The sequence below is a fragment of the Sporothrix brasiliensis genome (genome assembly GCF_000820605.1).
Source record: "Sporothrix brasiliensis 5110 chromosome Unknown Cont14, whole genome shotgun sequence".
NCBI classification, from domain to species: Eukaryota; Fungi; Ascomycota; class Sordariomycetes; order Ophiostomatales; family Ophiostomataceae; genus Sporothrix; species Sporothrix brasiliensis.
In genome coordinates, this window is record NW_024467133.1 from 549,961 (window position 1) to 572,165 (window position 22,205).

The 22,205-nt window shown below is 57.1% G+C and overlaps 4 protein-coding genes across 4 annotated transcripts; 2 read left to right on the forward strand and 2 right to left on the reverse strand.

Annotated features, from left to right (window-relative positions):
* Positions 1-9,631: 9,631 nt before the first annotated feature.
* SPBR_03790 (uncharacterized protein) lies at positions 9,632-10,711 on the forward strand (the record flags this gene model as incomplete). The annotated part of the gene is made up of 1 exon (XM_040762080.1): positions 9,632-10,711. One exon carries the CDS (start codon positions 9,632-9,634, stop codon positions 10,709-10,711), a length of 1,080 nt encoding a protein of 359 aa, XP_040622836.1.
* A 126-nt stretch (positions 10,712-10,837) lies between these two features.
* On the reverse strand, positions 10,838-11,726 carry SPBR_03823 (uncharacterized protein; the record flags this gene model as incomplete). Its single annotated transcript, XM_040762113.1, has 2 exons — positions 10,838-11,621; positions 11,689-11,726. The coding sequence occupies 2 exons, from the start codon at positions 11,724-11,726 to the stop codon at positions 10,838-10,840; spliced, it is 822 nt and encodes a 273-aa protein (XP_040622837.1).
* Positions 11,727-12,606: 880 nt separating this feature from the next.
* Positions 12,607-13,810, forward strand: SPBR_03774 (Ras family protein; the record flags this gene model as incomplete). Its single annotated transcript, XM_040762064.1, has 2 exons — positions 12,607-12,734; positions 12,802-13,810. The coding sequence occupies 2 exons, from the start codon at positions 12,607-12,609 to the stop codon at positions 13,808-13,810; spliced, it is 1,137 nt and encodes a 378-aa protein (XP_040622838.1).
* Positions 13,811-18,622: 4,812 nt separating this feature from the next.
* On the reverse strand, positions 18,623-21,772 carry SPBR_03587 (uncharacterized protein; the record flags this gene model as incomplete). The annotated part of the gene is made up of 2 exons (XM_040761877.1): positions 18,623-19,019; positions 19,422-21,772. 2 exons carry the CDS (start codon positions 21,770-21,772, stop codon positions 18,623-18,625), a joined length of 2,748 nt encoding a protein of 915 aa, XP_040622839.1.
* Positions 21,773-22,205: the final 433 nt, after the last annotated feature.

Genomic DNA, 22,205 nt, shown 5'->3' on the forward strand with positions numbered 1-22,205 from the left:
CGGCCCTTTTACGCCGCTGCTCTCTTGCAGTTTCTCCGTAGTTCGTTCCTGCCGCCGGCTGGGCAATAACCGGCGTGAAATCATGCCAAAAAAGACAAAAAGAAGACAAAAAGAAGACAAAAAGAAGACAAAAAGAAGACAAAAAAGACGACAAACTTAGAAAACCAATAGAGCAGTGCAGTTGGTCGCTAGTTCCTTTTTTCAATCTTTATTCTCTATTTTGGGAATAATATAACATTTATTGCCGGGAAACCGTCGGTATTGGGCCTTGTAGACTAACCAACGTATCACAGAATGCAAAGACAGACACCAATAGTCACACTTCATACCTATGCGTAATAGGCCATCATCTTATCGTGTTGCAGCCTTCTCAGTTTTATTTACTTTGCGAGACGATCCTGCGGCGCATTATGCATCAAAGACCTCATTCCATTCATTTCAGGCGCATTGGGGTCCCCTGCGAAATGGAAGAACCCGTTCCATACTTTCGTAGCAAAATGTGTCTGTAATTACAGAATACATTGTTTAAAATGCCGAAATACCTTAAATGCTAAACAGGGGTGACGGTTGGCTTGGTCGCCGCCTGGAAAGTGGTCCAGGCGCAATTTCCGCCAATTTCTCTTGCTTCCAGGGGTGGTTCCGAGCATGGCAACCCAAGACCTACCTAGCCCGCTTCTTGCGGCTCTTTTGTTTCTCCTGTAAATCGCACACAGTAGTTGTTTAACGAAAGTCTCGTCTCATTTTACAGAAGATGACGTACTAACATAATCTTACATCGTACAATCCATTCAGCTGTCGTCGACCGTTGGGGGCGCAGGGCAATAGGACTAAAATAAAAATCGGGACCCTGAGCAACAAAATAAAAGGACCTGGGTCTGGAAATTACACTGCAGATATTGACCCAGGCACAGGGTCTCGAAAACCCAACAAAAAAAGGACCTGGCGTTTTGCGGCCTTTCAGTTTTTCTAGAGCGTTCTAGCTGCGGATATTAATTAAAGTAAAGCCATTTGAGCGCAGGGAGGAAAGGGGGCCGCTCGACTGGAATCGAAAGGGGCAAGGCCACAGGGCAAAGGAGCAGAGGCGCAAACGCGAGTTAAAGGGGACACGGAAGACGGGAGAATACAGTGTAAATACAACATACAATGTTCGCAGTAGGATTTTGTCAACGTTGAGCCGCGCCGCAAAAGGCAGGCACGGAGAAAGAGGCACGGCAGAGTAGTGCAAGGATCGCAAGGCAGGTGCCGAGGGGCACGGAGGGACACGAATAGACAACAGGAGGAAGGAGGAAGGAGGAAGGAGGAAGGCACGGGAAGGCAGCGGCCGAAGAGGCGGGGCGACAAAACAGGCAGGCACGAGGCAGTGCCAACAGATGTCACCAAAAACATCGACAAACTGAGGACTTTGTACTGCCGAGACACGATGCGAAGATGACAACTAACAAGACAGCAGACAGACAACGAATCCCAACACGCCGTCCTGCCGTGTGCCGTGTGACGTGACCGACGGCATCGAGAATATAGGCGGGCCTCATGCACCGGGCGCAGGACATCGTATTACATATTCTGTACAGAATAACAGAATACGGACCCCACGGCGCACGCCAAGACCTTTGGTTGGCGACATTTTTCGTGTTCTGGGACGGAGGCTTCGTCTGGTCTTACTTTCGTCGACAACATGATAGTCCCTCTGACCACCTCCTGTCGCGCTCGTGTCACTTGGCGTTTTTGTGTTTCTTGGTCTTAACTTAGGATCGTAGCACGTTAGTTTCCTTCTCTGCGGTTTCTAGCGTGGAAGCCGAAAGGAAGGCGCGGAAAATGTTTAAAAAAGAAGGAAAGAAAGAAAAAACATAACCCAAGTGGACCCTGAAATCTTACTTGACCCTCAACGTTTCTTCTTCCTCATCCACGACCCTTGGCAACATGTAATCTCACGATCCGAGTTGGGAAAAGCCCATTTTGTGTCGTACATGTGTATTGGAAGAAAAAAAGTCAGAATGGCAAAATAGGAAAGAGACCGACATCCACAGACACCGAAGCCGACCACAGACGGACGGCCAGGCCAACAGGCCCGGAAGTGCCGTCAAAACTGCCCAACAACGCATGCCCAACATGCCACGTTTCCCAGCTGGCCCGCCGCCGCCTCCTTGCGTCGGAGCTATTTCACGCAGTCTCATTCGAGACGGCAAAAAATACGACATCAAAAAGGTAGTGACCCATGCTTCCTCCAGTCTGTCGCTCGCGTCATTTCTGTGCACAACTTTTTGGCTTGTGATCAACGACGTAGGTAGTATGGAGCAGTGGCGGACCGACACCGGGGCTGTGGTTCCTCTTGTGGACACGACGGAGGGGCCAAACCAGAGGAGGCGGAAATTGAACCAGTGCTGGGAAAAAGCAGGAAGACCTAATCTTGTCGTTCCACGATGCAAATACGGTGAAGGAAACAAAGGAGAAAGCAACCAAAAAAAAAAAAAAACAACACAAAAACAATGCATACCAGACCCAACAGAGTTAGGCAGCACCGACTCAACGGACGAACCCGGAATGCAAACGCAACGGTTGAAATGTTTTGTTGTCATGAACAATCACCGTATTGTTTGTTGCAAGTATATCGTACTGACATATTTGCGCACTGACGTTCTGTCCTCGTGCCTGTCGATCCCCTTATCCCGTTATTTGTCTTGGGCAAGGGACCGTTGGAGATTCGCAGCCCCTAATGATGAATAATGAACAGAAATAAAAATAAACGGCTCCTTTACTTCCTTTATTCCCCGTTGTTCCCTTGGTCTGATGTGATGATGTGAGAAAACAAAATCTCTGATGCTTGTCTGTCGCCGGCTGATTGACTGCCGGCTGTCGCGAATACGACATTGCCCCCCTCAGCTACCGACTTTGCAACCACTGCTCTCTCTGTGTCGCGCTCTCGGCGCTACCAATGTGCAATGCGGTCATGTGTGGGCAAATCCCCTTGCGTGAAACGGTCACCCCCAAGACGTACTTCGCACACGCCTCAGCGGTGAGATCCAGATCACGTTGCCCCTGTTTGGTTGTTCCCCTGCCGAAGCCAAAAAAGGCGGACGTATGAAAGAGACGAGGCGACTTACGGTGAGCCGCAGGTGTGCGTCGTATCTACGGAGATGGAGGCGTGTTGAGTCAACAGCCAAGAACAGATCGCCGGAGGCCAAACGACGTCTGCGTGGTCAGGTGGTGAACCGTTCGTACGTCGTAATTGCTCCGTACAACCTGCAACATACAACATACATGGTCGATGTTTTACACGAGTCGCGGACAGCCTAGTCTCGGGTCACGGGAGCTCTTGCAGATGGGGAATCGTAAAATGCCATGCATGCATGCAAAATGAAAGAAACGGAGGCCATGGAGCCTCTTTTTTCTTTCTCTTTCCATTCTTCTTTTTCTTCTTTTCTTCCTCCTTCTTTTTCTTCCTCCTTTCGTCTTCACAACTGGGCACCCGATGTAACCCTTTGCGGGCCCGCACAAGGCAGCGAGGCAGCGCCCCCATTACCCCTTGTCTTGGGGCCGTCGGCCATTTGTTGTTTTTTTGGTCATGACTCATTATTCACCGTTTTGGTTGTCTTCCTCCATCCGGCTAGGCTAAGACCATTTGGATTGCAAGGCGGTCACGATGGCTTTGTGCGTAGGAGGTCGTAATTACACATAAAGTTGCGATGCGCAAATGGACATGTCACAGTGGCTGGCATACTCCGAACACGCCGAGACAACCAACACGCCAAGGCGACAAGGCTGTCGTGGTGCGTGAGGGGCGTATTTTACCAAAGACGAGGGCAATGAGACGTCGGAAACGATGGACTGCGCAGGATTCCGGCTCACGCATAGGGCCAAGCCTTCCACGTCGGTGATCTCATGCATCGCTTGCATGCAGAATGCAGAATTGCGTGCGCAGGACAAAGTACTCTGCAGACGAGCTGCAGACATGATAAGGCCGAGCCTTGCGGAAGTGGTGGGGGTTCGGCCTTTCTGATCGGTTTTTTTTTTATGTTATTTTCCTATGCTATTTTCCTATTGGTATTGTGCCAGCATACCAGGTTGGCCGCTGACTGGGCGGCCAAGGCGAGGGGGCACCCATCTGACGTGCTGCCTTTTGTTTTTGATTACTTTTCCGGTGGCAGATAAAAAGCCGTGAAGCCGTGAAGCCGTGAACGGGCCCGGTCGAGTGAACGGGACGCAAAAGGAAAGGATGTGGACAAAGGATCGGAACGGGGCGCAGTGTTATTTTGTCGTAATTGCATCTCTCACATGACGGGCAGGCCACTTTATGTTGTAAAGGTCCGTCAGCCGCGCCGCCCGCGCAGAGTCAAGTCCCGTGAGCTAAAATAAGAGATATGGCTTGCAGCGGTAAGAGGTGGTCTGGTTGCGTTCAGCCGTACGATGCATTACGTTGCACGGGTTATGCTTATGGGCTGCGTAGTCTTTTATTTTTGTGCGTGGCAGTGAATGTTCCATTGCAGGCGTCGTACATTGTCGTACATATTGTCGTACACAAGTCCACGAAAAAGAAAGCAAATAGCACTGCTAGAAACAAATAAAAATTAATAATGGTGAGATGCAACAGCCGTGTGCCTGACGGATCAGAGCTGAATGCAATCATAAACGTCGATGACAGAAAACGGTGACTAGCGGGCAATGGAATAGACGAAAACGGTGGATGTCCCTCCGGCGGGACCATCGGAAACAACCTTTTTTATTCGTCTCGCTCTCGTACCGGGCAAGCGAAGCTTAGCAGGGCCTCGCACCACCTCACTAGTCCTCGCTTTACGAAAGGCACATCACCGCGTCCGAGACGAAATATTGAGCCGAGTTGTGAGGGAACGGCGGCAAGAATCTATCCATGGGCAGATCATTGTCAGACGGCCCACGACAAACGAGGTTTGCTCTCGCACTCTACCACTTTACGCACTCACACGGGCGCAACGTTGTGAAAAGTGTGCCCGGCCGTCCAGGCAACTCGTGCTGGCTCCCTTGCGTCCGTGCCTTTCACCACCACCTGTTCAGCTGAACCAACTGCGCTGGGCTTTCCCAATGCGAAGCCACGTCAATAGTGTCCCTGGCGTGTCTCAGTTTTGTTTTCTCACTGCTGCGCAGTTTGCGGAGACAAAGAAAAAACGACGATCCGTATCGTCTCAAACCTGAATTGAGACTTGTTCCCGCGACGCCGTTTCTCTTGTCTCGCGCGCCCCGTGTGTCTGTGTGCCTCCATGTGCCTGGCTAGTCGAATAGTCAAGGGGGAGGCGAACTAATGAGAGTGCTGTGGGCAATTGACTACAACAGCAAAACAAAAACGAACAAAGCTACGCCATCCCTTGCGGGTCTTGTGACAAGTCGAGGCTGTCAAAAAAAGAACCGATTTTAGTTGCGCGGACAATCGCCTCGGCCCTGCGTGACAAGATGATATGGGGTAAAACGTGAAGCACAAAAAGAGAAAGAAAAAACGCCGAGAGATGATTCTGTCCCTCTAAAAATGCAAGACTCCTCTCCTGGCTGAGACTCGGCCATGGAAACTGCCAAGTATTGAATTCAATACGATGTACGCTAAGGTGAAACAACTGCCCTCCTTCAGCCCTCATTCAAGCCTCTACCTACAAGCCTCGCCCGGTCCGCACATCCCATAATCACATCCTCGTGTTCGCCTTGCGGACCAAACAGCCGGGACAGAACAACGTGACAAGGCCATGTGACGACGTGGACTCCCCCAAGTGGCTTGACGGAGTACGAGAAACGGTCGATCATGACAAAAGGAGAAATAACCGCGAAACGCCACAGCCAACGCTGCCGTCATCAACGGGTAAGCTATGGCATACGCTCATTGTGAGTCGTCCATATACGGAATGGCTGCTCCGTGGCTGAGCCATGCCAGTTTTACGTCGGCAATGTCCGGTATGGTTTGTGTCATGACGCTCTTTTCGGCGGTTGAACAGTTGGGCTGTCACCAACATTCTCGACATCTGTGCGTAAATACGAGTTTACGAGTTTCTTTGTTTTTCTTTTCTTTTGTTTCTTCCTTTTCCCTTGTCCTCTTCTCTCCCGTTTTGGCAAAACAGTCAAAGTGCCAAAAGGGTGGAAGGATAAACCCCCCAGCACAGTCGTCTACGCCGATTTTGGCAAGGCTCGGGTGTGAATTTGTGCCAGAAAGGCAAGAATCTGACAGCTAGGTTGTCACCAACAAACGTGCACACAGCCAATCGTATTTCATATGTCGGAAGTCGTGGAATCCATCAGAAACAAGAGTGTCCGTCGTACTCCGTATGTGCTGAAGTCCCCGGTTCCTGGACATGGCTCTTTCTGTTGTCCTTTCTCTATCGCTTTTCCGGGTTTTCAATTTTTTAAAGACCCGGAGGCAAACCAAGTACAAATGCGTCGAGACGCACTTGTTCACAGAGTCAAGGGAAAGGGAGAAAAAAAAAAAAACTTGGATCTGTAATCAAACTGGAGACTATCTTTGGTGGCCGAAGGCGGCAAATCGAAACGAGCAACGACGAGTATTATCCGCCATGGTATCAAACAGACGGCAAATACACGATCGTCTCCACTCTTTCCTCACTTTTTCGTTCCCAACCGAGCCAACCTTTATTCGTTTATTCATTTCCACGTGGAACTCCAGACCAGGGGCGGGGTCCCGTTTCTTGGTTTTTGCTGGTTCCTGACTTTGCCAGGAAACGAAACGGCTTCTGCGGAATGGAATGCAGAATGCGAAACAAGGTCGCTTCGGAGGTTCTTCGTCTTCTTTTTCTTCCTTTTTTTTGTCCTGCCGCGCCTGCCTTTCTGCCGGTTTGCCTCCGAGGGTATTTCCTTGGCAAAAAGATAAAAATAAAAATAAAATAAAATACAACGTCGAGACGCAACCACTTAATCATGAGGCCCGAACACCAACGTTTACGGAGTATGGTTAGGGTCCTGAGGGTCCTCGCTCACATCTTCATTTCCCGCTTCCAAGGCGGTAAATATGGAGTCGTTACAGAGCACTCCGTATGCCAGGCAATCCAAGGACCCTGCTTCCTGCGAGTCTGCTCACCGTATTTTCTCCAGGAAAGGCAACAAGCCAACACGAAAACACAAGACGACGAACCGGGGAGCCGGGCAGCCGGGCAGCCAGACAAGCAGAGAACCAGACAACCGGGGTTGCTCCATTGGTAGCCAGGAGCCAGCCAGTCTCAGAGTCTCTCCAGTCACCTGGGCATCCCGGCCTTTTGGATCAGCGACTGTTCTGGGTTTGATGGAGCTGGTTTTTTTTGTTGGCAAAGTCGTCTCCGATCTCTCTCCTTGCAATCTGCCTCCTGGAGAGGACTCCGTCTGCCAACAGTTGACACCGAACAGTGGCAAATAAAGGGGCGTGCAACACGGCAACACGTGGAAAGGACAACGAGCGACGCACTTTTCTGGCATGTGCATGCGCAGGCACTCCCGAATCGGGATGTGAATATGTGATGCGAAAGAGACAAAGTACGTGACAGGTGACAGGTGACAGATGTGACAGAGTGACAGATGTGACGGCTTGACCAGTCACACCGCCTTTGCCGTGCCAATGCATCGCCGAGTCTGTTTTCCACTCCTCAGACAACACGAAAATTGATCACGCGCTGCCGGTCAGATCCGTCGCCCCGTTTCGATTTGCCTAGTAGAATACTTCCACAGAACCGGCTCACATCAAACAACCGCCTAGCCGTTTGTGTGGTGATGGCATTCGATGCAATTACTGAACATATTTGGTTTTCGCCACCTCCTGAATCCTTGCCTCCCCGTGCAGCATCCAAGTTTGGGAGCACTTCGTGGGCATTTCCGTTCCTGCAGTAGCGTGCAGACGCGCAGCACAGGTTTCTCACAAAATGCAAGGCACGTTGGTGACGCCGCATGCAGCCTGTCAGGAGTAGCGGCGATCGGTTGTCATGATGCCCCCAGAAGCGCAAGTGGGAAATACGGTGCCCAAAGGAGAAGACAGGACTCATTAAAAGCCACTTTTTGTATGGAGCACTGACTACCCAGAAAAAAGCAAATAGCAAAGGAACCTCCTCTGTAATTCCCACACGACGGGGCGAAGGTGTTGTAAGATATGACGATGCAGGGACCTCCTGTTGTTTGCCTAAGACGTAGACGTATTGGGAAAACAGAACACTGGCGAGACTGGACAAAACACTGGACAAAACAGGGCTGCCTTGCGTCTCGGAAAACGGCTCACGGACCATTCCTTCCTTGTTCTGCTCCTGTCCTCGTCAGCACTGGTCGCCCCTGTGCCCCTGTCGCAGAATCCGTCCAATTTCTTCTCGAAGAAATTTTCTTCGATGCCAATTTTTGATCCAATTTTTGATCCAATTTTGTTCCTTTTTTCTTCTAGAAGGGGAACAGGGGCCATGGAAACGCGCTAGCCTGCCTGACGCAGACCGCCTTTCTGTTCTTCGTGGCAGTCGAGGCAGTCTTCTGGAAAGACACAATTAAGTGCACCGTGCGTTGAAGAGAAAAGGGGAGCCAGTTGTCGCGAGATGAGTCAAAGGAATGAGGAAAGGGGCTCAAAAAGGAAATCACTAGAAGCCAGACACAGAAGCCAGAAGCAGAAGCAGAAGCAGAAGCCCGAAGCCATGTGGCATTGACGCATGGCCATGGGAGGTGTGTGACCCTTGATGGGGTCGATGCTTTGGTGCGTCGATGCCAATGGTCAAATCCGTATTGACGTGTCGTATTGACACATATTTGTTGATGTGATGTTTTATTGGCCATGCATTTAAGAATACGATATGTCTGCTCCGGAGAACACACTGAGGATGTTGGATATGACTTGAGAGAGTCAGGGGGACGTCACGGTCCATCTTGACAAACTGGCAGCCAGGCTGTCTTGACGAGGCTGCCCACAAGCCAGGATGTGTCTCTTGCGATGGACAACGCACTGCGTCGGCGAGTCTTGACGAGGGGGAGAAAGGAAGTCTCGAAAGGCTCAAATCGATCGATTGCGACCTTCATATGCCCCGTTCCAGGCTGACCCCATGGCGTGAAGTATACTTGAATGCGGTCAATACGACTCGAGCATGATAGATCGTAGGCTCTTTGTTTGCTTGCTTTTGGTTATCATTGAAGCAGCCGTCTCAATCCTCCGACAGAGTCAGACAGTACAGGAGCCAGGACGTGCATGAAAGTGATGCCATTGTGATTCGAGAATGGGCGGAGAGGCATCCCAGCTGCCACGCTCTCGTCGTCTACATTTTGTCATTGCATGCATCATCTTCTTTCTCCTTTTGGTGCTTTTATTCCTGCCGCATGCTGCTGCCGAGACCAACCATTCGCGGAGTCACTACGTCTCTTCTCATGCGGAGGAATTGCGTTTATCCTGGTGTCAAAAGTGGAGTCAAAGCGCAGCCTTTTCCTTCTGCGGGGTGCAGCATGGCCCACCGCTTCCCTCTCAGCCTCTCTAATTCATACGCCATTGAGCCACGCTTGACGTGACAGCGACTCGGTGCCGGTGCCGGCGGGGGAAACCGACGTCCGCGATGGTGATATCCGGTCATATCCAGCGACTTTGTCAACGTACAACGACACAGAACGCAGTGTCAAGCCCACGCGTCGACTTGATTCGACCAAACGCTCAAGATCACCCCAATCCCCTCTGCCCACAATGGCTCCCGTCAAGGTCGCCGTGCTCGACGACTACAAGGGCCATGCCAAGGCGTACTTTGACACGCTCGACCCGGCCGCGTTCGAGGTCGTCTACTTCCCCGACACGCTGCTGCCGTACGACCACGCCAGCACCGCGCAGGCCGACAAGGACGCGCTCGTGGCGCGCCTCGCGCCGTTTGCGGTGATCTCGACCATGCGCGAGCGCACGCCGTTCCCGGGCGCGCTGGTCGACCGCCTGCCGAACCTCGCGCTGCTGCTGACGACGGGCGGCCGCAACCGGGGGCTGGACCTCGACGCCTTTCAGAGGCACGGCGTCCCCGTGGTGGCGTCGGTCGACCGCGGCGAGGGGGCGGCCAAGGGCGAGAGTGTGACCGGCCCGAGCAGCACGGCGCAGCACTTTGTGGCGCTGCTGCTGGCGGTGGCGCGCAGCGTGGCCCTGGACGACCAGTCGGTCAAGACGGGCGGCTGGCACACGGGGCACGCGCCGTTTGGGCTGGCGGGCAAGACGTACGCGACCGTGGGGCTGGGCCGGCTGGGCGCGGCGACGGCGAAGCTGCTGCACCAGGCCTTTCACATGAAGGTGATTGCGTGGAGCGCGAACCTGACGCAGCAAAAGGCCGACGAGCAGGCCGCGGCGCAGGGCCTGCCGGCGGGCACGTTTGCGGCCGTGTCGCGCGAGGCGCTGTTCCGCGAGGCCGACGTGCTGGCGATCCACACGGTGCTGTCGGAGCGCACGCGCGGGCTGGTGACGCGCACGGACCTGGCGCGCATGAAGCAGGACTCCATCTTCATCAACACGTCGCGGGGCCCCATCGTCAGGGAGGACGACCTGCTGGACGTGCTGCGGCGCGGCGCCATCCACCGCGCGGCGCTCGACGTGTTTGACGTGGAGCCGCTGCCCCAGGACAGCCCGTGGCGGACCACGAGCTGGGGCGGCCCGGACGGCAGCAGCCAGGTGCTGCTGACGCCGCACATGGGGTATGGCGAGCGGGTGACGATGGAGACGTGGTACGCGACGCAGGTGGAGAATCTGTTGAAGTGGTCGCGGGGCGAGGCGCTGCCGAACCGGTTGGCATAACCAGGCGTAGCATGCGTAGCAGGGCAGCGGAACGGGTTGGAACGACGAAACAGATGCAATCGAATGTCCTATATACATGAACTACATTTACAATGTGCTTTTCATTTCCGTTTACGCACGTACGCACTACAACCGCGCCGGCATCCGGCTGGCACCGTCCAGGCGGATGACGACGCCGTTGAGCATCGTGTTCTCAATGGCGTGGCGGGCCAGCGCGGCAAACTCGTCGGCGCGCCCCGGCCGCGGCGGGAACTCCATGCTCTTGAGCAGGCTCTGGCGCACCTTGTCCGTCATGGCGGCCGTCATGCTCGTGTCAAACATGCTCGGCGCAATCGTGACGACGCGGATGCCGTGCTTCGACAGGTCGCGCGCCATCGGCAGCGTCATGGCCGCCACCGCGCCCTTGCTCGCCGCGTACGCCACCTGGCCCATCTGGCCCTCAAACGCCGCCGAGCTCGCCACCATGACGACGACGCCGCGCTCCTGGTCGGCGCCGTCGGGCGCGCCCACCACGCCGTCCGTTTCGTCCGCGCCGCCCATGTACGGCAGCACCTGGCGCACGAGGTCAAGGGTGCCCCGCAGGTTGATGTTGAGGACCACGTCCCAGTGGGCCAGCGGCAGCGGCCGCAGCTTGCGGTCGAGGAGCAGGCCGGGGAAGCCGACGCCCGCGGCCGGCACCACGCCGCCCAGCGGCTTTTTGGTCGTGCCCTGGATCCAGGCGACGACGCCCGCCACGGCGGCCGTGATGGACGCCGTGTCGGTGACGTCGACGGGCCAGAACTTGGCGACCGCGTCGCCGCCGAGCGCCGCCGCCACCGCCTGGCCGTCGTCTTCGTTGCGGTCGAGAAGCGCGACATTGGCGCCGTGGCGGACGAGGTCCTCGGCGACGGCACGGCCCAGGCCAGAGGCGCTGTAGTTTGTTAGCGTTGATGGGGTTGATGGGACAAAAAAAAGAAAGGAGTCAGTCCAGAACGTACCCGCCGGAGATGACAAAGGTGCGGCCGTCAATCTTCATGGCGAAGTGTGGTGGCGGCGTAGAAGAGGAGGAGGTCGAAAGAGGTGACGATGTTGAGACGGTGGAAGAAGTTGACCGTAAAAGAAGGAAGGAGCGAAAGTCGTGGCCCGATGTGCTGTCGGTATGATGGACGGAAGGAACGGCAGAAAGACAGAAAGGCAGAAAGGCAGGAACGGCCGCCAGCAAGAGCGACCCAGCGGCTGTCTGGGGAATCTGCAGCCTCGGCATGTGAACTGTGAACCACAGCGCCGCTACGGGGCTCCGCATGGCCGCTCGTCTTCCCGTATGGGGCGAGCTGCAGGACAGTGGATGGTGGGAGCTGTCCAGGGCTTGCAGCGTGCTTGCAGGTTCCCAGAGCGTCTCAGGTGATTCCAGGCCATTCCTAGGCGACTCCATGGTTCCTTCCAGGCCAGCGGCACGCTAACGAAAGCATCGGGAAGCTCCTGCCATTCTACGACGAGCCCCACACGTCCGTCGTTCCGTGCTAATCGTTTGGGCAGCGAGGGAGGTGCGACCCACCTGACAGATAAGGCCTCGCCAAGGAGAGGGCGTCATCCGGTTTTGCTTTGCTGCGTTGACTCGACTTTGCTCGTTCAACGCGACAGCATCACACGGTCAACGTCCTGCCGCTGGTTTGTCTCTCGCCGCATTCCGACTTTCGCGCTTCGCATCCTTCGCTTCAACAGCGTTTCGCAGTGTGTCTTTGCCTCGACGGACATTTGCTATTCCACGGAGATTCGACCTTGGACTGTTCCGCTGCCGGCAAATCGAGCGACGACGACGACGACAAAGAGACAGAGACCGACAGCACTCGGCAGGGACCCTGACCTACCGACAGCCCTCTTCCACTTGTCCGCTCCTCCCCCACGACACCGCCGACATGACGAGGCCGCGCGGGTCCTCGGCCGCCAGCGAGGACAGCTCCGGCACGGCGCACGACCAGGAGCTCGGCAGCATGTACGACTACCTGGCCAAGATTATACTGCTTGGGCCGAGTGGGTCGGGGAAGTAAGTCGTGCAGGACAGACAGAGTCAGAGGGGGATCGCGTGCTGCTTGCTAACATGGTTCGCCCAGATCCTGTCTCCTGCACCGGTTCGTCAAAAACGAGTGGCGGGTCCTCTCGTCGCAGACCATCGGCGTCGAGTTCTCGAGCAAAATCATCAAGGTCGGCAGCGGCGCGCGGCGCAAGCGCATCAAGCTGCAGCTGTGGGACACGGCCGGCACCGAGCGCTTCCGGTCCGTCTCGCGGTCGTACTACCGCGGCGCCGCCGGCGCCATTCTCGTGTACGACGTGACGGCGCACCGCTCGTTTGCGGCGCTGCCGCCGTTTCTCAACGACGCGCGCGCGCTGGCCTCGCCGCACCTCACCACGCTGCTGGTCGGCAACAAGCTCGACCTGGCTGCTGACCTGGCCGCCGACCTCATCGACGTCGCCGACAGCCGCCCCGCCGCCCCGACCTCGTCGTCCGCCTCGTATCTGTCGTCGTCGCCGTCCGCATCCATCCTGGGCACGAGCGTGGCCACGGTGGCCACCACGGCGGCCAGCATCCCGGCGTCGTCTGCGTCTGCGTCTGCGTCCGCGTCCACCGCCGCCGCCGCCGCCCCCGGGCTCGGCGCCCAGCTCAAGGCCTCCGTCGCCCCCGACGGCCGCGAGGTCAGCACCGCCGAGGCCGGCCGCTGGGCCACGTCCGTGCACGTGCCCGTCGCCCTCGAGGTCAGCGCGCTGAGCGGCGAGGGCGTCGACGAGGTCTTTGGCCGCATGGCGCGCATGATTCTGACCAAGATTGAGCTCGGCGAGATCGACCCAGACGACCCCATGAGCGGCATCCAGTACGGCGACGCCGGCGCCAGCTGGAACGCCGGCGCCAGCGACGGCGGCAGCACGCGAAGCTACAGCATGGCGGGCGGTGGCGGCGTCGACGATGCGAGTGGCAGCGGCGGCGGCGGACCGAGACGGCGCCGCAACGGCACCGTGCTGGGCGGCGGGCGCAAGGCCAAGCGCGGCGGCGGCATGGCGCTGCGGGAGTGGGAAGAGGTGTTTGCGCTGCCGAGCCGGCGACGCGGAGGGGCCTGTGGGTGTTGAAGACCGCGCACGTCCAAAAGACGACCTACGATACCTTTTCTTCCGTTTTCCTGATTTCCCTTGCCTTTTCCTTCTGTTCCATTTTGTCCGCGTCTGCATTGTTTTGGCCTTTTGTCTTTTGTCTTTTGTCATTTGTCTTTGCACTGCATTGGTTCAACAAGCCTGTTTGAATTCTGTCGATTTGATGTCTGGCTTCCTCCCTCGATTTACTTGTTTTCCTTTTCCATCTGTCCCAGAATAGAGACCCTAATGAATGGCAAGCCGGATGGACGACGTCCGAGGCAATACCTACCACTTAATACCATACAATTCACCGCGTCACCAAAGCACGTCGTCCGATTATGACCTGACTCAAACCTGACTGAATGCACTGCGACAACGGCCGTCTCTGTCTCAAACATCGCCGTCCACTCTCCCGTCGTATGCCTACATGTACTCGGGTGGACGTGACTTGACATGAGGCCGTTCGCTGTCGACCCGCCCTTCTGTTCGTAGTTTAGAAGGCCCTTCTCTCTGTTCTATTTCTGTTTCGCCGTGTCCCCATTCCCCATTCTGACTCGTTTTTCTCCTTCGTTTCGTGTTTCACCGTCTCGACAGCGCTTTGCCAATCGCACGGCCTCTCGCCGTGTCTCGGCCATACACGCTTGGCCGCGCTGTGGGGTCGCCCAGAAAGGTTCAGCTCATCAAAAAGCCCAGAACGCGAGCAGAGGTGCGTGAATATAGGGACCTTATTCTTCTCCCCATACTGGAGTCCAAGGAGTCCTCGTGGAGCCCTGCAATCTTCAACCTGCAGCCTCCCGTCGGCAGCGCTTGTTCAAACGAGCATTCACAGCCGCTCGCTCATTCCTCTCGACCTCGTCCAACCAACATTCCCGCGGCTATTCCTGCGAGTCGTCGGCGTCGCTCCGTATTTGTCTGCTTTTCTTCTCGGAGTATTGTTTTATTTATTTGTTTCTTTTCTCTCCTTCTCTCCTCCCTCCAGGTCGCCAGTTCGCCAGTTCGCCAGTTAGCGAGCTGAGGACAGGGGAGCTCGTCAGAGAACGACCAGGCGACAGGGGTGCTAATTGGTGGGTGCAGGGGAGACTCTCCTTGACCCAAAAAAGTCTGATCGAGACTCGACAGGGGTCGTTCCCGAGCGGGCGGCACGCAAACGAAAAGAGCCTGGGACGGCACTGCCAGCAGAAGAGGGTCCGGTTCCACTTCGACACTCGTCGGGTCGTCGTAGGGCTCCGTTGCCCAAGTGGCCCTCCTGACGACAAGCGAGAGTGGCAGCCACAGGACGTGTACTTTTGTTTGTGAGCGAGCACGTTAGCAACTGCGCCTGTTCGTTTGTACAGCCGCGACTCGTGTCGATGTCTCTCTCCTTCTTTCTCTCAGTCTTTTGCACTCCCTCACTCCCTCACTCCCTCACTCCCTACCTTGATTTTCTCCTCCTTCCGCTTAATCTTCCCCAAACTTCGTATTCGATATTGCTGTGCTACGCGCCGTCCAGGATAAGACAGACGTTCCCTGTTTTCTGGTACCTGCTCCTTGGACTTCGTTTCCCGGGTCTTGGGTCCTTTGCAGCAGAACCACGACACCGAGAAATGAGAACCGAGAAATGACAAACGAGAAACGAGAAACGAGAAACGAGACACGAGAAACAAACTAAAATGCGCCTTGTGGACAAACCCCTCTGTGGTGTGCATGGCACAAGTGTGCCTTTATACAGGTATGCAGGTACAGTCGCGGCCTGCATGGCCGACTCTCCTTGCACGGCATCCCATCCGGGCGGCTACTGGAACGAGTCGTGGCCATCGACGGACATTGATGGCCACTGACCGCGGATAGCCATACAGCTGCTGCGGCTATGGCCGCATGCACGGCCACGTCTATGACTGTGTCTGCAATCTGCCGTTCGATCGATCTAGACGGCCATTCGAGATGCTCCCAAAATAGGATGCGCCGTAAGAGAGAAGAAACAATCAACAGACAAAAAAAAAAAAAAAAAAAAAACCACTCTCACTGCAGCCGAGGACATACATAAATCGGTCTTCGTCAGCCTTGACCAGTCTTTATCCATGCCCTGCTTCGTCTGCTACGCTCGTTTCTCGTCACACAGGCGAGACATACGGAACACAAGACACACAAAGTACGCACGACAAGACACGGCTGCCAGGAATTACAGAAGTACAGAAAGACTCCATACAAAACCAGATTGCTGGCAATTTGCTGTTTCTGACGACCTTGGGGACTTTTTCCGCTCGTCTCGACCAGGATCCCCTCGCGAACCACGACACCGGGACAGCGTGCTGGCACACACCATCACGACCGACGCCTCCGGATTCGGCGTGGGCGCCTGTTCGTCGGTGTTTTTGTCTGTGTTCGTCCACCTCGTCCTCCACGTCGTTGCGTCCGTCGTCTTGTGCTTCGTTACCTTGTCTCCATTGTCTCCTTCGTCTCGTGCGTGCTGGGGCATCTCGCGTCCACTCACTCTTTCTGTTGTCGCCTAGGTCTTTTTTATTCTATTCATTTTATAGTTTCTTTTTTTTCTTTTTTCTTTTTTTAAAAAAAACCTTTATTATCTTTCGGTTCCCCCAACAGTTTGCTCATTTTGTTGTCTGCACTCTCTTTCTCATTCTCGCTCATCTATCCTCACTTACACTCATTTGCCAACACTCGTTCCTCCTTTCATCTCACCAACCCTTTGTCCATCCTTTGACTATTGTTTTGTGCCTTTTTGTTCGACGCTCTTAACCTCCTTCTTTCAGCTGTCTTTGTTTTGCTCTATTGTCGACTCTCTACTATTCTTGCTGCTTTGGCTTCGTGTCTTTCAGCCTCTTCGCATCATTGTAACATTCTTTCAACATTTTCACTGTTTACTTACTTTCCACTCACTACATCCTCAACAACCACAGAGGCGATATTGCTTCCATTTTTCCCATTGGGCTTTCCAACAGTCTGCCATTTTGTTCAACGCGTTTAAATACGGCCTGACGGCCTTTTTGCGGATCTCAACGAAATCATTGCCTACATTAACCTTTTGATTACGGTATACTCCCATTCATCTCGACGACCATTCAGCGCAGGAAGCAATCGATAATTCGCCGTCGTTTCTTTTTCCAACACTCCCACCACAGCTGCCATAACCAGTATGACCCTCCGCGACCATGGCTACTATGGCTACGCCTTTGTCGGCGCCCGGCCCTGCCAGATCGCCGCCCTGGCCGCCCTGGTCGGTCTCGCCGGCCACTTTGTCGCGCAGGACATGCATGCTCACTTGGACGTCCCCGGCGCCGTGACGGGCACCATCGTGACGGCATCCCTCGCCCTTTTATGGACGCTTGTGTCGGCCACCGCCTACGACGACGCCCACATGCCGTACCTGGTGACGGCCTCGCTCGACGTCCTGTTTCTGATTCCGCTCGTTGTGGTCGCTGTTGTTTTGGGCCGACCCCTGGCGGGCTTTTCGTGTTCGGTGCTGGCCATGCCATCCCCGGACAACGCCAACGACCTGCTGGCCATTTCGCTGACGCCGTCGTCCCCGGCGTCGAGCTACATCCTGTTTGTCGGCGACAACCAGACGACATGCTACGAAATCAAGGCCGCCTGGGGTCTCGTGCTGGCCCTCTGCGTGCTCTTTGCCATGACGAGCCTGGTCACGGTCCTGCAAGTCTCTGGCAAGCGGAGAGCGCCGCAGGCCCAACAGAACGCAACACGGCCCGCCGCCGCCACCACCATGGCCCCTGCTGCCCGTATCGCCCTGCCGCCGAGCGCCGTCGCCTTCCGCCCCGCGGAACAAATCGAACTGTCACAGTCCAAGACGTGGGCCCTGGACGACGACGACCACGACGACGACCACGACGACGACGATGATTTCGACGACAACTTTGAAGACCACAGCAGCATCCACGGCAGCCTGCACTCTCTCCACAGTCTCCACAGTCTCAACAGCCTGCACAGCAGCTTCTACAGCCAAGACAATGGGACAGCTGCTTTGCCGGCGGCCGCACCTGCGTTTCCCTCGGCGCACGGACGCAGCCTGCACCCACGCTTGTCGGCCGCCGTGCCACTCGGCATCGGCCGCAGCATCACCGACAGCCCCTACAGCTCTAGGGCCGGTCTGCATCTGCATGCGGGCTTGCCGTCCAGTCTGCAGACCAGTTCGCAATAGGGACGCGGGGCGTCACGGCTTCAGCGGAAGCGCGTGCCACCCAGGATCAAGACGGCGAGGCCGCTCTTCGAAGAGAGAGAAGGAGAAGCAGGAGGCGAGGACAGCGACAAGGACAAGGAGGACATGTACGACAGCGGCTTGACGACACCCTTGTCACCGCCACCACAGACGCACCAGACCAAGACGGGACCGTCCGCATCGGGGCCCGGACACGGACACGGAAACGGCTCGGGCCGCAGCTCAGCCGCCAGCAGCCGCTATGCGCCGCGGACCCCAACGCCGCTGTCGCCCGTGTTTCTGTTTGCGTCGCCGACGGCGTCGCCCGCGCTCATGTCGTCCACGCAGTCGCCGCCTCCTCTTTCCTCGCCTCCTTCTCCTCTTCCACTGCCGCCAAATGCCGCCGTCGCTCCTGGACCGCCCGCCGTGATGCCCATACCGGCCGCAGCAGCTGCCGCTCCGACCAAAGCAGCTGCCCGTCGACCGATACCAAGTCGGTCGCTGACCCAAAAATACACACCCACGCACATTGCCCACTACACGCCCGCCAATCCATCCAAATACATCCTGCCTCTGGCATCGACGACAACACCGCCATCAACATCTGCAGCGGCAGCTGCACCCAGCCGCTTCGCCCGCGAGATGCTGTGGCCGCGCGCGTTTCAACGGTCGCCCGTCCGGCGGCAGCAGGCGACCGCCCTGGTCTCGCCGGCCTCGCTGTCGCCCATCTCGCCCATCTCGCCCATTCTGCCGCCGCCACAGCCGAGGCAGCCGGCCGCCCCAGACCATGGGACGCTGTCTGCGTCTGCCAGCAGCAACTCGCATCGCAAGACCTTGTTGGAACGGATCGAGGGCTGGTGGGACTTGGGCCTGCTGCGGGGCGTCGGCACGATCAAGAGCCGGCGCGCCCCGCCCAAACTCCAGACGACGGCACTGCCCGCATTGGCCACGTTTTCGTCGCTGTCGCCGTTCTCGTCGCGGACGGGCCGGTCGGCCGAGATGGACGTGCCGGGGCCGTCGCCGGAGACGTTTGTATAGGCGGGAGTTGACAGCAAACGGCTTTTTATTAATATTTATTTGTTGTCTTTTTTTTCGTTTTGTTTTGTATACGTATAGTTATACGGATTTAGACTGGGCCTTGCAAAAAGGAAACACAACACACAAAACGCACAGCTTTACTTTGGCGGCGACCAGGCTCCGGGTTGTGAGAAAACCCGGCAATAATAGGGCAGACTGGGACGTTTGCCTCTGCTGGATGGTCTTTTCGTTCCATCCCCATTTCATTCAGTTCATAGATGTTCAAAATGCACCCATTGTTCAATATTTAATTTGTTCAAATTCAAAATCCAGGTATCATGCCCCAAACCAGTCGCCCAGGTATCACGTCAATAAACGCCTGCTGCATTGCTCCCATTCACCCATTAAAACAAGTAGGCCCTCCGCCCCAAGATGTTGAAACACCGCGCAAAGTCCCACTCCACGTGCACGCGGGCCTCGCCGCTGCGGCCGCCCAGCGCCTGCAGGTCCTGTGCCGCCCACACGGCCCGCATGATGCGCAGCGCCTCGTTGACGGTGCCGTACAGCTCGCCGCTGCAAATCTCGCTGACCATGCCCGGGTAGAGGGCGCGCTGCTGCGGGCACGCCGCCAGACAGCCCGCGACGCACAGGGGCCAGGCAAAGAGGCGGAGGCACGAGGCGGAGGGCAGGGCGGCCAGCTCGCGCAGCAGGGCGTCGGCGCACTGGCGGACGTCGTCGGCGGCGGGCTGCCAGCCGTTGACGACGACTTTCAGGTACGTGAGGACGGCCAGGCCCCAAATGTAGGTGGCGGTGTCGACGCTCAGGACGGCGGCGCTGTCGCGGTAGTGCGCATGGGCCGAATGGGTCGAATGGGTCGAATGGGGCGGCAGCGACGGGTCGTCTTGGCGGCCGTGGCTGTAGTGGTGGTGGGGGTCGTTTTCGCGGTCGCGGCACGCCTCCTGGCGCGCCGACAGGGCCTCTTCGAGCTGTGCCTCGGCGGCGGCAATGTAGCGCGAGTAGAAGCCCGAGGGCAAGATGGGCTCGCCGGCCTGGCCGGCTGTTGGGGTGGTGGACATGGACGTGGACGTGGGGTCCCCCTGCTTTTTTAATTTCTTTTCGAGCAAGGCCAGGCTGGCCCGTACCTTTCGCTCAATGGGCGCCGCCCGGCCCAGCAGTTCGGCCACGGTCAGCCGGCGCGCCGCGGCCGCCTCCTTCTTCCAGGCGGCCAGCTCAGCCGCTTTCGCCAGCGCCAACAGCACCCAGTTCCGGATGCCGACGACCTCGTGGGCGGCCAGCTGGGAGTTCTTGGTGGAGTCGAACAGCTTAAATACGTCATAATTACCACACCGAGCGTCGGCGCTGCCCTCTTCGCAGCTGCCGAGCAGCGAGGCATGGTGCTGTTGCAGCCGCGGCGCCGTCTCGGTGACGGTGCTCGTGACAATGTCCATATACAGGAGGACAGAGGCATAGAATGTGAGGGCGGCCTGGTCGGAGCCGTAGGGCACCGGGAGAGACATTGTCTGCGCAGCCAAGTTCGCTGAGAAGGGGGACAGCCGGGCTATGATACCAGGCCAGCCTGTGGGAGACGAAGTGGACGACGTGGACGAGGCGCCCGCGCCCTCGGGGCTTCCTCCGTACTGCTGCATAATCTGCTCAAACAGCGTCACCGCCGCGTCCAGGTGGACGTGCCACCGGTCGAAGCGCTGCAGCACGCCCTCAAAGGACAGCAGCTGCAGGATGCTCTCGAGGGCCCGCGCGCTCTCGGCCAGGTGGCTCTCGCTGCCGATGCCTGCGGTCGGCGGCGCGCCGGAGACGGCAGCAATGGTGCGCTGCAGCTCCCGCAGGGACAGTTCCTGCTGCTTGTGCAGCTCCGAGGCCATGGCCATGAGACACGAGCCGTGGTCGCCGGATGCGTTGCTGGCATGATCGACGAGGTCGATGCCGCCGCCCGACGTCGGGGGTGTGGGTGTGGGCGTGGGCGTGGGCGTGGGCGTGGACATGGGTTCGGGCGTGGACAGCAGAGAGAGTGCATGCGTCGTGTTGGCCACGACAGCCAAGAAGTACGACGACAGACTCAGCGCCGAGTGGAAGACGGCCTTGTTCTTCATCAGCAGCACCAGAAGCCAGCCGCGGCCGCTGCCGAGCATGGTGGGCCGGCAGAAGGGGTACAGAAAGGGAAAGACGAAGTCGAGGTACAGCATCATGAGATTGAGCTCGCGCTCCCGGTCGAGGTTGGGCGGTTCGAGCGAGGCGGGCGTCGTCCAGTCCACAGACGTGCCGTCCGAAGACGTGCCATTTGGCGGCATCTGGGACGACGACGGGGCGGTGGTCGCCGTCGTTGCCGCGGCTGCCGTCGGCGCATGTTCGGCGCCGCTGCTGTCGGATGGCGAGGCCGTCGAGGCCGTCGCGGGCGGCGACGCAGGACGGGCTACGGGCGTCGCGAAAGAGGCCACCGAAAACATGTGTGCGGCGCCCCCTCCTCGTCCGCTGGCACCGCCTGCCACGTCGTCGTCTGCCTCGCGCAGCCGGATCGCCGCCGCGCCCGTCTCAATGTCCCGCAAGAACCGCTTCTCCCGCCGCCACGCCGCCCGGTCCTTGACCGCCAGCTTCAGGCGGTCCGCCATCGCCCGCTGCCGCGGCCCATTGTCCATCCAGCTCGGCCGCGCTTCGCTGTACAGACACTCAATCTCCAGCGCCGCGCAGCCCTCACACACTGGTCGCGCCTCGTCGCACTTTTTGCGCCGCAGCCGGCACGTCCAGCAGCCGGCCGAGCTGCGGGGGTTGCGAGATGTCATGGCGGCGTGTGTATTGGTAGTTGTGTGTGTGAGCGAGAACAGTGGAATGTATGCGAAAGGAGGAAATAGGGGGGGAGGGAGAAGGAAAGAAGGAAAGAGGAAAGAAGGAAAGAGGAAAGAAGGAAAGAGGCGTTTGAGGTTATTAATCGCCAGTGAACACTCGATGTTCGTGAGGAAGGAGCGATGAACGATGCCGGTGCTAGTCTACGGCAGAATTTGTCATCCACGCTGCGCAGCGCCTAGGTACTTGTAAATTGGTGTGTGTTTGGTGTGGGATGATGTACCTTCAAGAGCATCTTCGTCGCCATCGTCGAATGACAGGGACTCTGTCTGCTACAGTCTGTATTGTTCTCTTTGTTCAATGTATTCATGCATGTAACGCCATCCTTCGATCCTGTACGCTTTGCACGCTTACTTGTGCCGCACAATGGCC